Here is a 16,074-nt window from a genome sequence, read left to right on the forward strand (position 1 = left end):
TTGCCGTCTAGCACGCCGAGAAGCAAAGGTCTATCTTCGTTGGTGTAATTTGCATGCTTCGTTGACAATTATGAAAAATGTGATCAAGAAAAAAGAGTGTGAAGTACATATCGCTTGCTAATTTGCTCAATGGTATTGTTTGGGTTATGTTATGCTTCACTCAAATTTGATTACAACGTTACGATTCCCAATGGTATTGGAGCACTTTCTGGACTCGTTCAGATTGCACTCTATGCTTGGTATTATCGCAGTACAAATTGGAAGGATGATGCCGGTCAAGAAGCCGTCTGAGATTCAATTCTCCAACAACAATGGGCCGGTGGCCTTGGTGGGGTGGGAGGCAAGATTTCAAATCTTGCCTTCCACTGATTGCCACACATAATAAGTGGCTCTTCTAAAAAATTCAGACGGATATGTAGTGCATTCGTTTAGTCCGATGATAATTTAGTCTCCACCTGTCTCCCCATAAGTCCAGTTGAGCCTCCCAATAGATTAGGATAGAATAAGATATAGATAAAATAGCGACGAATGACAAAAAAAAAAGAAGAAGAAGAAGGCAATAGGCACGATACTTTGATAGGATTTTATATGTGGTTTCTTTTTTTCAATAAATGTGGCTTTTAGAGAAAATATTGGCTTCTGTAGTTTTCTTAATTGATTAATTTTCTATACATTGAAAGTGTATACATTTTTACAATTACATGACACATAATTTAAATTTGAATTTAAAATCCAAATTTTACATATGTGTCATGCATTCAACTATAATAGTGTATACACACTCAGTATATTTATACATAATATTAATGTATATTTATAATATATTAATTTATACATTTATATAATATTCATTTATAATTTATACACATTTATAATAATATACATTTATACATTTATAAATATATTCATATTATGTATTATATATAATATAATACATTTATAATACATTTATATATTTATTTATAAATAGTTATAAATGTATATAAATACATAAATGTATATAAATATAAAAATTATAAATTATAAATTATAATATACAAATATATTTATTTATAAATATTTATAAATGTAATATAAATGCATAAATGTATAAAAATATAAAAATTTATATTTTATTATTTATAATTTAAGCATTTATACATTTATACATTTATATAATATTCATTTATAATTTATACATTTATAATAATATACTTTTATACATTTATAAATATATTTAATTATGTATTATATATAACATAATACATTTATATATTTGTATATAAATATATAAATATATTTATTTATAAATATTTATAAATGTATTATAAATGTATAAATGTATATTATTATAAAAATTATAAATTATAAAAATAATCGAAAACATGTTTTAAAAATACATCTAAAAATAATCCATAAAACATCTACAGTAAAAGTTTTTCATATAGTTTTTGAAAAACAATCCCAAAAACAACTAATCCAAACGGACTTGTATTTGAAAAACGAAATGCTACAGTATTGTTTTTGAAAAACAATCCCAAAAACAGCTAATCCAAACGAATCCTAAGTTTTTTAAAAAGTTATATGACTCTTACCGCTATACATATCTAAGTCTTCTTATCATGTTCAATTACTTGCTAATCTTATTTTACAACCATCTCATCTTTTCTTGACCCTCACATTTAAGTAGTTTCTCTCACCTTTATAACTAAAATAAAATTTTCAAAAACTACCAATAACCTCTTTTCTTTAGGAAAAAAAAACCATATTAAACATACACTCCAATTTATAAGCCTAATAAAATTTCAAATACTCACCAACTAATTACATGGTTTCATTCGATTAACAGATTTTAATATGTTTTATTGGCGATGGTTGACACTAATTATCGTCATGAGTCCTTTACCTTTCGTTTATTTGCGAAGATGCCCAGTTCTTAGTTTGATTACTTCTTATCCCCTTTCAAACCTTGTCGAGGCTGCCGTGGTACGCAGCCCCGTCTCCTCTGCTGCTTCTCGTTCCTGCATAGACAGAGACTGCGAGAGCATAATCAGAAAAATGGTGGCTTCAACAATTGCAGCTCCGTTTTGTTCACCCAGAGTCTCTTATCCACCGAGAACGACGCCGTATTTAGCTGCGTCATCCCTTGATGGGTATCCTCAAATTCACAATACAGAGACACACACACTGATACTCAAAGCTGCACTTATTTGTTGTTACTTTGATAATTTCAATTCTGTTTATAGATTGTTTTCTCTTAGGAATCAGAAGCGATCTTTACCATCTGCTCTGCCCAATCCCCGTGCTGATTTATCTGCAATTGGTAAGTGTTTGATATTTTTGAACTGATAATAAACCTAAATTATTTATTATTTTTAATACCCATTGGGGAAAGAAGTGTACTATCTTTTCATTTTCTTTTCTTGTCTTCTTTCCCCGTACAATCAGGTCCTTATTTGGTTTTAGGAACATTTGTTAATTATTGTTCCAATCAGTTTCTTAACAACGTTATTGGTAAATTAGCAGGATTATCTAGTAAAACAAACGGGTTCTTGTTAAAGCATGAGCAGAATGATCCTTGTGCTGGCTCGAATTCCAGGTTGTCTATCGTCTCCTTGTATTGTATTAAGCTTACAAATATTAGTCCCTACTCTAAATGTATGCTCATTTCCATGTGTGTAATGCGTCTTTATGGATATAGGACTCATTTGCAGTTTTCTTTTTTTTTTCAAATGTTGCACGTGTTTATGAGCAGTTAAGTTTCATTCATTTTCTGCGTGTTTGGGACAAAATGAACTCACTGTTATGAATGTCATGAAGGGATTGGATTGTTCTTTAAGGAACGAATGTTCATGCACAATTTAGTATTGTTGACTATTAAAGGTGTAACATAAGGACGATTTTGCTCCTATCTAATTAATACCATCATTTTTTTAGGGGTTTTTTTTTTAAGTTAAAAAATTTCAGCTATCTTATGCTTATTGTCTGAGGAAGAAAAAGTTATGGCATTCTTTTTTCTGAGGTTGGGGCATAAAGCATCCACATTTCATGGGCTTTCAACTATTGAGAAATCAAAGTAGATACAAGACTGTTGTACTGATCCAATAAGGTGGCTGTCTCCATCTCAAATATCCAGCATTATGCTGTTATTATGCAAATAGTACATTAAGTTTGAACATGCCCACATGAAATATATGTCTAGGCTATTTTTGCCTAGCTACTAGCTAGGGTGAAAAAAGGAACTCCATCTGCGATGAAGTGGTGTCTAGAAAATAATTGTGGTGGCAATAATGAAATGTTCCTTTGTAGATATTGTTGAATTTTGCTTCAGGGCTTCCTCTCAAAACTCGTTGTAGTGGACCAGAGTACACCTTGTCGTTGAAATATTTGTTCTAAAAGTGCCTAACATTAGTATCTTTACTATCACTTAATCACTAAAGACAATTTAATTCTCTGTGATTGGTTGTTTGTGGTGCAGATTTGACATGGACAGTATCCAAAGTTTCTTTTAGATTTTTCATGCTCATCTTTTACATGGAGAATGGTTTCCTTGATTTTGAGACACTATGTTCTTATGATATTTCATCGCCTACAGTTATGGTCCTATAGAAGCCAAAAAAGGGAACCCTCCCATTATGCCGGCTGTAATGACACCAGGGGGACCGCTGGATCTCTGTACTGTCCTATTTAGGAATCGCATTATCTTTATTGGTCAGCCAGTTACTTCTCAGGTGGCTCAACAAGTTATATCACAGCTCGTGACTCTGGCCACTATTGATGAAGATACTGATATTTTGGTGATGTTATATTACCTATCAACCATAAAGTTAAAATTTTAGTAGAGTGACATGAATAATTGATAACCAGTATTGCATTTTCTGCATGTCAGATGTATCTGAACTGCCCAGGAGGGAGCACCTACTCTGTCTTGGCAATCTACGATTGCATGTCCTGGGTAGGCATAACTACTCTTTCAAAGTTCTGTCAGTGATTTTATACTTGGATTGATATTGCATGCCTTTTCTCCTCTGTAAAGCTCATATTATGCTTGAATTTTCGATGTTTTTTTAAGAGTTTGTAATTAGAAGATTTGCAGTTGGTTTAATGTCTTCACTCATTGCTTTTACAAGCGTAGCTTCTCTTTTGGCAATTGTTTTGTCTCTGATAAAGCCTAAGGTCGGTACAGTATGTTTTGGAGTTGCTGCAAGCCAAGGTGCGCTGCTGCTTGCTGGTGGAGAAAAGGGCATGCGGTATGCGATGCCAAATGCACGTATTATGATACATCAACCGCAAAGTGGATGCGGGGTACAATGCCATTCTTTATTTCAATTTTTTCTGCTTTTGGAGTAAATGTCATCATTGATGGACCTTAAAAAAGAGAGAGAATGAGGAACAAATTTAATAATAGCTTATAAAGTGCAATGGTGTGTGCACCAACTTTCTGTTACTCTTGGGTTTCCCTTATTCAACTTCATTTCCTAGAAGGAAAGGACAGGATGGTACAGAATGATGATAAATAGGTTATTTTATCTTTGGCAGATCTTTATTTCGACACAAAGAAACCACCGTTTTGCTAGCTTCTTTTGACATAAAGAAACCATTTTTTATGCTTGGCAAGATTGATTAACTGTCCGTCACAAATGGTTTTATTTCTTCTTGCAGGGACATGTGGAGGATGTAAGGCGCCAAGTGAATGAAGCAGTTCAATCTCGTCATGTCAGTTTTCTTTCCTAATCAGCTTCTTTACTTTGATGTTCTCCACTAATTATTTCAGTTTATGATTGGCTCTTCCGGCTTCTTTGCTGGAATTTGGTATACCAACATGTTGTTAAAACAGAAACCAACAACCAATTTGTTGTTTCTTTGTATAGAACATCTCTCCTCTGATGTCAATGAAACTTTGATTGCTTAGGCTGGGTTTCTGTTAGTATGATATTTATCTGTGATCCCAGACTTGTTATAATTTCTTTTAGTACTTCTACTACCTGTCAACTTATAGTTCTTCACTCCTTAAATTGTTATGTAATGCAGAATATTGACAGAATGTACGCTAGTTTTACTGGCCAACCTCTTGAGAAAGTGCAACAGTACACTGAAAGGGATCGTTTCTTATCTGTCTCTGAGGTAATGCTGCTAGCTTTGTCCTCTCCTTTTAGTTTATATTACACAAATTATTAAAAGACTTTGTCCATTAAGTGGAATTAGTTTGAGAACATCGGCTTTTTTTACTGTAGCTGCCACATTTGTTAGCAAAAGTAGCATTTCTTCATGGCTATCTTAATTGCAGGCTATGGAGTTTGGTCTAATTGATGGGGTTTTAGAAACAGAATACTAAAACGTAGACGTGATACGTGAAGCTATAGCATGTTTTCCAAACAGTGACTTGCGCTAGTAAAAATGGCAGAGCATAGCGGGGCTTGATGTTGCACAAGCAAAGTGGCAGCACGGCATGGCATTGGACATGTGCCATTTAGCAGGTGCCAGGCAATGCTTGTTTTGCAACCTTCTTGGAACATCTTGTTGACTGAGACATTAAATTGCAAACTCTCCCCAGCAAAATTTATTGAAATTCCTTGCTTTTTTACAACACACTTTGCATATTGTATCGCTTATGTAATTGGAAGTCGTGGAATGAGTCTCTGTTGTTGTGATACCAGTAGAACCTTAGTGAATCATTTAACCTGGACGTGTTATGCGTAAGAATAGAACCTGGCGAAGGTGTAAAATGAAACATCTTTGCTTATTGGTACGGCCGGTGCTTCTCTTCAAGTTGCTCTGCCGTGTTTGTACTAGAATTAAGTCATAAGTCAAAAGTGACGTGGTTTCTTGCATTCAATTCCCTCTTAATTTCTTGCACTAAGCAAATTCAGCACTGTGCGTGGTGGCGGGCAGAAGAAATTTGTGGTTTTACGTTCGTGATGCTGCAGCTGTCAAGTACATCTCTTACATTTAGAGTCAATTGTTCTTTCCCAGGCACATAGAAATTGCGATGGTAGATAAGAAGCATGATAAACAATTGAAGCCTTTTTTTCCTCTTATTATTCCTTTCAACTAATGCCACCAACTATATATGTCCCAACCCCATAGGACCAAGACATCTCCCAACCCCCTACTCCTAAGAGGAAAAAAAGAGCAAATGGAGTACAAACATTTTCCATCACGTGATGAGTTTACAACGGGATGAGTTTACGAAAAGGTCAATCAATTGGGCATACAAGCCAATAGATACCTTTTAACTTTGGTCCTACAATCAAAGAAGAACATTCTCAATAAAATGCAAACCATACTAGCAGCGTCTGTCAGGTCCATCTTCCGAACTCTGCTCGTCCCACAAGATGACGTCACTGCGGATGAAATTGCTTATGAACCTGGGAAGAATTGAAATCAAGCACAATGAAATTCAGGTTATATCGTGTTCCCGAGACGCCACCTAATCATAAGATATCTCGAATTCTACTCCCAAACCCTCCCTTTTCTCTCTTCCCCTCTTACTCGGACCAAACAATAAATTCAGGTTATACCGAGGCTCACTTGCGTTTCCCATGTTTATTATTCAAAATATGCCCACAAACCAATAAAAAAGCATTCTTTCAAGTTTTGACATAAAAAGAAAAAAGAAAGCTAATAAAAAATGAGGTTTAAGACACCAAGAAGTGCAGATCCCAAAGTCGTTTATTGGAATACAGAAATTATTAACTTAGACCGCACATTGCTCGACATGATAAAACCAACCACAGCCTCCACCTATCAATGAAGAGCAACAACTCACCATTTTTCATTAGATTAAACTCGCCAAATAAGGTAAAAAGATGGAAATGGAGATGAATAACATGATAGTTTTCCTTGATCCCAAAAGGAGGGGGATGGAAACTTGTTTCAAACTTTTGACCACATGAAGGCACAGCGACCAGAGCATCAGTTGTTTCTGAGAATAGATTAACGGAATTAATTACTTCCTTCTGTATTTAAAAGTCTTCTATTTTATCCTACTTAGGACTCTTGTTTTTGTTTATTTTTTTGCATGCGTTATGATGGAAGGTCATTTGGGAGATCAAGAGAAAGAACCTTACCATAATTTTGATGCACCATAGTGTACTTGAAAATGGCTTTAACAAGGGAACCATAACTCATAGACTTCAATGGCCCCATATGTCTGCAACATACAGCAAACAAGAAATAATTCAAGCGAACCATTCTGATGCAAGAACTGAAATTGGCATTTGACACACTCAAATAGTCAATATTTATAGCAAAACAAACGCGATTTACAAAAGTCGCATTAAAACGTTTTGTGCCAGTATCAGGAAAAAATAGCGCGCACTCTCTCTCTCTCTCTCTCGGGAGGGGGAAGAAGCAGGATAGATCAATTATTATAGGGATTCTACCTGAAATCCGAATTTCAATGATACCAATGCCTAAGATATTTCAAAAAGCAGGCAAAGCAATGAACTAAAACCACAGTGACCGGGCCAGAATAGCACAATAGTCTATTTACACAATTTCAAGCAGAAACAGATGCAACTGTGGTGGGACTATTACAAAGTAATCCACTGAAGCATATCCGAGAAAAGTTCTTGGCACCTTAAGAATTGACAAAAACAGCAGCAATGAGGAATTTACTCCTATAAAAATAACATCGTAGCACTTTACTAATTTACTTACACTATTTCAGTGTACCGAAGTCTCCATGCTGGAAACCCAAGATGGCATCTTGTGGGTCCATAAATTAGTAGCAGATCAGGATCAGCTCCTCCAGAACCTGTTAAGACAATACTAACAAGAATAATATAAACTTGCACAGACAATGCTAGAAAAATATCTGCTAAATGTTCGGAAAATCTGGGAAGCCAAAAAGAGGCAAGACAGGATACCAATGGCTCCTAAAGCTTCAGCCATTTGAGGCTCTGTAAAATCTGACTTTTCCTTAGTACCATTTGCATAGTGCTTTACAAAGAGATAATTAGCTGCTTTGGCAACTGCTTCTTTTCCATCCTCAAATGAAACAAACTCCAAAGTCAGATTTCTGCGGGTAACAAGCCGACCATTAACAGCAGCCTCCTGCAAGAAATCACAATCCAAGTCTATTATGCACCATCTTTCTTTCAAGTTTATCAAAATTCAACTAGAGCTTTGCATCAAACCTATGACATTGGCTATATCAACACTTTTTCCCCCACTAAAGCCATACTTGGAAAGGGGTTACTTAGCTATTCCATTTAAATAATCATATCCTGTTGCTTCCTTTCATGTTTCCTAACACCTTTATTATCCTTCAGTCCACCATTACAAAGTTAATATTTCACTCTTCAATCCAAATAATTGGACTGGCTACAGAGACCATGTATCTTGAAAAAATATTACCACTCAGGCAATAAGCAGGAGAAAGGGCTTTGACACATCTCTTGGGCTCAACAACTCGGCAAATCAAAACTTCATTTACATTTTCACCATAATAACACACTGAACCAGCAGATTCCAAACATAAGATATTAAGTCATGCATACAAACCGCCCCTAATGTCTTTTACACAAAATAGATATGTAAAATTGATTACTTCATTAAAATATGCATCACAACGGAATATTGAACTGACAAGGTTGACATATGACATATACTGTCATGAATACTTGTAGAAAAGGATCTAGCTAATTGTGGATGAAGATCATGATACCTCAGACAAGTTTGCACTGCTGAATCTTTGCATGATAGGTTCCTTGTTCTTTTTCAACACACCTGCAACAGGAAAATGCTATCACACCTGTCAGGTGAAACTTACCAAAGGAAATGTTGAGTAAATTCTAAAGCATTTTCACTTTCTGGATATCCCTTTTACCTTCTGGATCATAAAGGCAGACACTTTTCACACCAATATCTGCAACCCACTGCAATAACTCCAAAACTTTTGAAAGTTCTTGAGCTTCTTCACTGTCTATTACCATTGCCAAATAACGAACCTTGCTGATATCAAGGGCTTCATATTTCGTCAATATATCACTAGCAATGAGAAAGCTCTCAAAAGACTGCACTACTCCCAGCAGAAAGTACCATATGGTGACGGCAAAATGCAGAATGAGCCAAAGTGCACGAAGACCCAGATTTCCACTCTAAACATAAATAGTAAAGTCAAATGAATATCCACAGAATAATGATCATCCGAGGACACGGAAAAAGTATCGTACACCAATCAGCCCAAACAACAACATGAATCGATATTGTTAGTTATTGAAGTAAGGAAATATCAAGCATTTACCAATCATAAGGCCAAGTAATCTCCAATTTGAGATTGACTAAGATTGAAAAATGCTTGAATTTGATTAACAGCACGGCAAAATAAATTACCCTTTTTCCTGGATAAACTTTAAATTCTACTTTTTAGAATGTTCTGACTGGGAATCATCTAATATTGTTTATAAGGAAAGCTATCCCTTGGTCAAGGTCACAATCATCACCACGTAAAGAAAGCCAAACCCAGCATCACAAATGTGACCTATTGCGTAAAATGACTGAAGCAGATTAAGAAGTAGCTATAGTCCCAGAACAGATTCAGTGATGACACCTATAAAGAGAAAATAGCCCAAACTAATGACATGAGACAAGTGGAAGATCCAGGAGCTTATCTCGTAGTCCATTATATAGGTAAAACAAGCTCTTACACAGAAGTCATTTTGAGGAGAAAAAGTGATTCCAAAAAGTTAATCGAGTGAAGGCGAGTGTTCCACCATATTTTAGCTCTTATAAATATGGTAGTGGCGTCCAATAGTTCAAATGGTTAGCAAGTTCTTACTTTGTGTATTTAAACCATGAACACAAAGAGGCATAAGCCCAGAAAAAAAAAAAAAAAAAACCAAGATCTGGAGACATATTTGAATGAAAATTTTCCAATAGAAGAAAATTTTTATCCATGTTAAAACTCAACCCAACTAAATGCCCTAAGAAGCACTTGAAAATAAAACCAACAATAGGGATTTGGGAAAAAAGAAAGAGTAAAATTCTTGAACCTCAATCACTCACCCGGGAAGCCCATTTAAGAAGCTCCTGTGTTTCATTTCCATAATTCTCTGGTCCGTGTCTTGCTGCCTCGCTAATACACACAAGCTGATGATCATGTACAATTAAGAAGATCTTAGTAGTGCAGTGGTAGATTCTTGAGGGTAACAAATCACAAGAAACCTGATCACACTTACAGAATCGAGGAACAAGTACTATTGAGTAGATGCATGTTTTTCTGTTAAAGAGAAAGTACGGAAGCATATATGGTCAAAGGGAGAGCAAATCACTTACCGAAACAACTGAGAAGAAGAGGAGGATCACTAAGCAAGATCTCATATTTTCCGTCTTCAAATTAGTTAGGAAAGGTACTAGTTGAATTTCTAGTCTTGTTTTGCAACTTATCTGGGGGAAGGAAACTGTGCTCCTCTGACTTTTGTATATGTAGTTCTTCACCACAAGATTTGAGTTCAATACCACCACTATTTTTTATTTAACCTAAAGTAGATTAAGTGCTTAGGAATGTTGCCAAAGGGTGTGCGGTTTGCTGATGTGTCGCTTTGTGATGGGTGGAAAAGTTGTAGTCCTGCAGGTGCTCAATGCCTGCTTTGTGATATTGTTACAGCGTAGATGCGGTGTGTTCTGCGTGCTTGTATGGAACCGACAAACAGAGTCGTGGTGGCGATAAGCTTGTCTGATTAAGCACGAAAACCCGGTTGCCTCGTCAGCGTGGTCGTCCGTCACGTGGCAGCATACGATTGGTTGGATGGTGCTGCTGTTTTTCTTTTTTCCCTTCTTTTTTTGCAGTTAAAGAACGGCGGAATGGTTGTTTGGTAGTAAGCTTCTTTCTTCATCACCTTCCCACCGGCGCTCTATTCTGTACTATACTGTACAACTTCCTCATGCTGTCCAATTTTTTTTTTTTTGGGTCAAAAAACAGCGGAATAGTTGTTTGGTAGTCGGTTGTTGGCTGGCTTTGGCAGAGAGCTTTTCTTTCTTCACCTTCCCATCGGAGCTCTATTTCTGTACTGTACCGTACAATTCCTCTGATGAGAGATCGTGACTTTTCTTTGCTTCCTCTTTCTCCTTCTTCCTTGCCATTTGACTTTCATGTGGTTGTGTATTTGTCGTACAATTTTTGCACAGGCTATTTTCTCCTTGTGGCTGCTCCTGAACCGGTGAAGCAGTCATTGGCTAATGTAGTCGTTGGGCTCCTAGCCCCGTTGATATTACCGTTTTAACACTCCGCTTTGCTCTTTTTTACGGTTGCCCTTTTATTGAATTTTTTTGTTCTGCTATTTTCTGGAGGTTGTATTGGTAATGTGGTGTTGGAGAAGGTGGGCGAAGTAACTTTGTGCTCAGCAGCTGTACATTTCGCCCACTGTTTCTTTCTGTTCTATCCCGAGGATTAGGTGCTTGTTTCGGTTCTTTTCTTCAAAAAAAAAAAAAAAAACTCTTCTTGCTTCTTCTCTTCTTTCTTCCAAAGCCTCTTCAGCCTTCTGGTTCTTTTTCCCCCACATTATTTGCGAGTTTTGTTGTCTAATTTTTTTCTTTTATGATGTTGTAATGTTGCAGGTACAGATTTTGAAAATTTGCTCCACCACCCTCATGGGATTTTGTAAATTCTGTTTTCTCTTTTGAAGGTCGCCTCTATATGGTAAGTTTCTAAAAAATGGGTTATTTCCTAACCCAATAAGTCAACCTTTTCTCCTTCCCAATCTGCTCGCTGCATTTTTTTTCTTTAATTTAAATATAAATTTGGAATGTTACTGTCCCTTTTGCTCATTTCGGGTTCATTTTAGATGAGCAACGCTGAGCTTTTGACATTTTGTCGAAATTCTATATACCAGACGTTTTTCCTTTCTGCTTTCTGCTTTTGGCTTTTCATTCATCTTTAAGTGAGTAGAGTTGATTTTGTTCTTCCAAAAACATAATTGTATGCAGGATTAGAGGCTTTACAGGCAAGGCTAGCTGAGATGTGTATTTGAGGGGGCAACAACAACAGAAACCAAAGGAGTTTACTTTTTTGGGTTAAGGTGAAGACCCTCTTGATCTCAAGAAATGTTTTATTGATCTTAATAATCTTCAAGCCAGAGAAGACTCTGCTATTAGGTATTTCGAATTATTTTTTTTAACTTTCTGACCAAGTTGTGGATTTGGACTATTTTGTGATTATTGTGGTTGATTTTATAAGTGGCATTTTTCATCAGGCAAGGTGAGTTAGAGGCTGAAAGATTTGGGATTGGTGATACAGCTGAAGCTCAGAGCATTTTTTATGCTCTGTCCAAAACGTAAGTTGTTGTGTTTGTCATTTCTTTATTGCTGTTTCTTGATCTTCTATTACCGGTTTGACTTTCTCAATATGATTTTTCAGTATATTTTAAGAAGTTTTTTCTTTCCTCTTGTACTGGTTGAAAATATTGGTTCTTTGCAGTCTTGACTTGTTATTTCAATTTTTTGATAAATAAGTTCTGGCAATGCTAGTGTTGTTATGACATCCAATTGTTGGCAAAAAACATATTTTTGCATGAACTAAATGGCATGCTATTTCAAGAATTAACTGTGGTTATACAACTCTTAAGGGTCTATTGTCATAAAGAAATCTTTACTAATCAAAATAATTGTTTCCAGTGAAAGATCATAGATGTTGAGTAGATAGTATGGGCTATTGTTAATTTCACAAAGATGCTATTATTGGGCTATTATTTTGAGATTGTTAATTTCATAAAGTTCATTGGGCTATTGGAATAGCTTAGCCTTGAGCATCAGATGCTATTATCAGGTTTGAGATTGTTAATTTCATAAAGTTCATTGGGCTATTGGAATAGCTTAGCCTTGAGCGTCAGATGCATAAAACAACTCCATTTTAGAAGTTGTGTTAGATGCAGAATTAGAGAGCAAGACTGCTGAACAATCTTATTCCTATGCGGAATCTCTTTTTTAATTCTTCAAATGCCATTGTGCACCATATGAATGTTGTACGCAAAACAAATCCATCCATCTTGTCTAAATTCATGAGAAGACTAATATATTTCTTCTTGCCAACACCACCAAGGGAGACATCTTCAAGGAAACATGTCAATCCTTCTAAATGGCAGTCTTCTGCTTTCAACTTTGGTATATAATTTTCATTTCTTCATATAGGAATCTGGTTAGAATCATCTGATTAACCGAGCCTGAAATTGTTTAATGTCTATGGTCTTCATTAGAAATTTCTCAGGAGAACAGAAGAGTAAGCCCCCTGAGCTTCTTAAAAATGCAGTTAACTGACTCATGGACATGAGTGCAAGCAGCTGGCTTTGGTACTTTAGTGAAACTCTACAGCATTTCTGGCATCCTGAATCCATTATAGCATAGCATGCTGACATTTTTGGGCAAAGCTAATAGAGGTGCTACACGGTGGTGATTCCCCCATCCCCCCTCCCAAAAAAAAAAAAAAAAGAATGCTTCTCCAAATTTCTCTCTCTCTCTCTCTCTCTCTCTCTCTCTCTCTCTCTCTCCCTCTCTCGTGCGCGTGCGCACACATACACACACATATCCTGATTAGACCATCACATTTGAATATTTAATACATTCAGCTACCTTATGTCATCCAGAAAAGAACTATCTGGATGACCATTTGTATGTTTTCATTTAAGAAGAGTTGTTTTAGTGATTGTTATGGTATTATTTACTGTTAGTGGCTATTTTTCATTTAGTATTTGTTCTACCTTTAAATTTATCTTATGCATAACCCCAAATAAAGATGAAACAAAGGATTATGATTCATATTACTAATTTCATCATGTATACAGGCTTCCAGTGCGCTGGGACAAGACTACTATAGTTGTGATGAATGAAGTGCGCATTACTAGCCCATATCTTCCTGAGTCCGTCCTTGGAGGAACTCCAGCTGCCAATGAGCTAGTGGAGAAAGTGGTGAGACTGTCAACTGGGATGCTTCTAAAAGTTGAACTCTATTAAGTGAAATGCATAGTGTCATCTCACCTAATTACTGACTTTTTTATCTTCTGTGTTTTTGCTAGCTTGAGTTTGAGAGGAAGAGATTACAAACTCACTATGCTGGTCAATGACTATGTTACTCTGTCATGCATTGAGGGTGAATTGGTGCCATCGTGTTCGGATTACTAAGGGAATGGCTTCTCAACTCTCTGAGCATCAAGTTCTTTTTGGATTGGTACCCAGTTTTGATGGAGAAGTTTCCCTCATGCAGTTGTAAGATGTTAGAAGTTTAGGCATTTAAGGAATTTTGTTTTCAACAAAACCCTGAGATTTGCTTTCTTTATCACCACATTACTTCCCAATGCGTTTACTGCTGCATGCTGTTAATTTGATAGAGGGCATGGGTTATATGCATCCAGACAGAATTACACCAAGATAAGCTCATGAGTTGATGCCTATTAGATTGTAAAATGCAGTTTCTCATTCTGTTATGGGATGATCAATGTATAGCAGGAAAGCTAGAGACAAAAATGTGTTGACTTCCCAGTGTTGGAGCTCTAGTTTTTACATGTATCTGTGTTTGTGCCTGCACAATGTTGCCAAGAGTTTTTATGCTGAATAGCATTTTGGGAGCTACTCTTAAGTTTTTATTTTGTGAAATAACTTAGGTGAGGCATGCTCAAGGAATCTATAATGTGGAAGGGGATAAGAACTATAAAGCATATATGTCTCCAGAATATTTCGACGCACACCTTACTCCACTTGGCTGGCAACAGGTAGGAAATAGCTGACTTCCTGTGATGCACAGTTGAATCTCTTACCTCTATTTTGTTGTCAATCTAGAACAAAGTCCTTAATGGTGACTATAGGGTATGACAATCTTTAGCTCCTGTATCAAGTTGATAATTTGCGCAAGCATGTACATACAAGTGGGCTTTTGAACAGGATTGAATTAGTTGTCACATCTCCATTGCTACGGTACCAATTCTCTTAACTTTTCGTGTATTAACTACCATAAGCTATCATTTTTGGAAAGAATGACTCCTCAAACTCTTCTATTCTGGCATTTTTGCAGTCAATGTTGGGTTTGCTTATCCAATTGCTTAAACATACATATTTTCATTTCTTGAACTACGTAAACTGAATTTCTTGTATGAAGAAAGAAACTCCAACAGAATTAGGCTGCAGCTAGCCTCAAAACCTGATAGTACCTCTAAATTATAGATCAATGACTGTTTCTTTGGTCCTTTCTTTTTTTGAGTATTAAGTTGTGGTCTGTCAATGCCATGCCCATATGGTTGAACACACATTTTCAAGTACAATGGAATGACGTTTTATAGTGTAATTGCTGTCAATACCTACTGTCCCCTGATTCAAGGAGACTAAAGTTAACCGTTATACATTCAACTGGATAGTTGCTCCACAAGCTCTAACCTGATATGAAAAGGCATGCTTTGGCACCTTGACTGTATGCTTGATTATGATGATTTATTCTTACACTACAGGACTATGCAAACTATTGTTGGGGTATTTGGTGGTGATGGCATACAGACAGGACGGATATCCTGCCACTCATGTTGGCAAATGCAGGAAATAGTCGGCGTGCTGCAATTTCAAATCTTAATTGTCCTCCTATCGTTGCATTAGAACTTTGTCGAGAGCATTTGGTAGGTCCTTTGAAGGTTATGTGTGCACTTTTGATTTTAAATGTGAACATTCTTGTGGCTGTGGATGGCATTTTGATCTTCTTGGTTTCAAGTCGGGTAGAAAGGAACCTTTGATTTAATTACTAAGCTCAAATGCTTTATCCAGTTCAAGGGAATTATTTGGAACTCTTGAATATTTCTTTTAGAACTCAAATATTACGACTACTTCCACTTAAATCCAGTGAATTTTTCATTTTCCTTTTTTTTCTTGTTTATGAAAGACTAGAGGATAGCTGGTAGAGGTAAATATATTACTCAAGATTCAGATTTTATTTGCATAATTTCTACATTCATATTGAAGCCTGAATCTTTTTTATCTAATAATCTGGTTGCAGGGTATTCGTCCATGCGATAAGAGAAGAAGCATCTAATAATCTTTTTCATATTTAATATTTGAATTTGAATAATTGGGCATTTATGGTCAAGATTAAAAATTACACAGTGCATCGCACGGTGTTAT

At 36.0% G+C, this 16,074-nt stretch overlaps 2 protein-coding genes, 1 long non-coding RNA gene and 1 pseudogene across 4 annotated transcripts; 3 read left to right on the forward strand and 1 right to left on the reverse strand.

Moving 5' to 3' along the window:
• Nucleotides 1-1,872: 1,872 nt before the first annotated feature.
• LOC113728716 (ATP-dependent Clp protease proteolytic subunit 6, chloroplastic) lies at nucleotides 1,873-5,810 on the forward strand. The gene is made up of 9 exons (XM_072077404.1): nucleotides 1,873-2,132; nucleotides 2,226-2,302; nucleotides 2,506-2,578; nucleotides 3,575-3,776; nucleotides 3,869-3,934; nucleotides 4,150-4,284; nucleotides 4,642-4,695; nucleotides 5,011-5,103; nucleotides 5,384-5,810. Exons 1-9 carry the CDS (start codon nucleotides 1,873-1,875, stop codon nucleotides 5,501-5,503), a joined length of 1,080 nt encoding a protein of 359 aa, XP_071933505.1. The 3' UTR covers nucleotides 5,504-5,810.
• A 147-nt stretch (nucleotides 5,811-5,957) lies between these two features.
• On the reverse strand, nucleotides 5,958-11,003 carry LOC140036705 (uncharacterized). Of its 2 annotated transcripts, XM_072079156.1 has the most exons (9): nucleotides 10,261-10,840; nucleotides 9,991-10,074; nucleotides 8,813-9,083; nucleotides 8,651-8,712; nucleotides 7,851-8,037; nucleotides 7,642-7,738; nucleotides 7,050-7,132; nucleotides 6,749-6,904; nucleotides 6,117-6,347 (listed from the first exon to the last, which is right to left on the reverse strand). In XM_072079156.1, the coding sequence occupies exons 1-9, from the start codon at nucleotides 10,303-10,305 to the stop codon at nucleotides 6,340-6,342; spliced, it is 993 nt and encodes a 330-aa protein (XP_071935257.1). In that variant the 5' UTR covers nucleotides 10,306-10,840; the 3' UTR covers nucleotides 6,117-6,339. The 2 variants fall into 2 exon arrangements, with proteins under 2 accessions (XP_071935258.1, XP_071935257.1); XM_072079157.1 differs by lacking the exon at nucleotides 6,749-6,904 and having other exon boundaries at nucleotides 5,958-6,347; nucleotides 10,261-11,003.
• Nucleotides 10,489-14,254, forward strand: LOC140004576 (uncharacterized; annotated as a pseudogene).
• A 298-nt stretch (nucleotides 14,255-14,552) lies between these two features.
• Nucleotides 14,553-15,502, forward strand: LOC140036706 (uncharacterized). Its single transcript, XR_011840251.1, has 2 exons — nucleotides 14,553-14,684; nucleotides 15,414-15,502. It is a non-coding gene; the product is annotated as an uncharacterized lncRNA (long non-coding RNA).
• Nucleotides 15,503-16,074: the final 572 nt, after the last annotated feature.

The sequence above is a fragment of the Coffea arabica genome, chromosome 2e (genome assembly GCF_036785885.1).
Source record: "Coffea arabica cultivar ET-39 chromosome 2e, Coffea Arabica ET-39 HiFi, whole genome shotgun sequence".
In the NCBI taxonomy this organism is placed as follows: domain Eukaryota; kingdom Viridiplantae; phylum Streptophyta; class Magnoliopsida; order Gentianales; family Rubiaceae; genus Coffea; species Coffea arabica.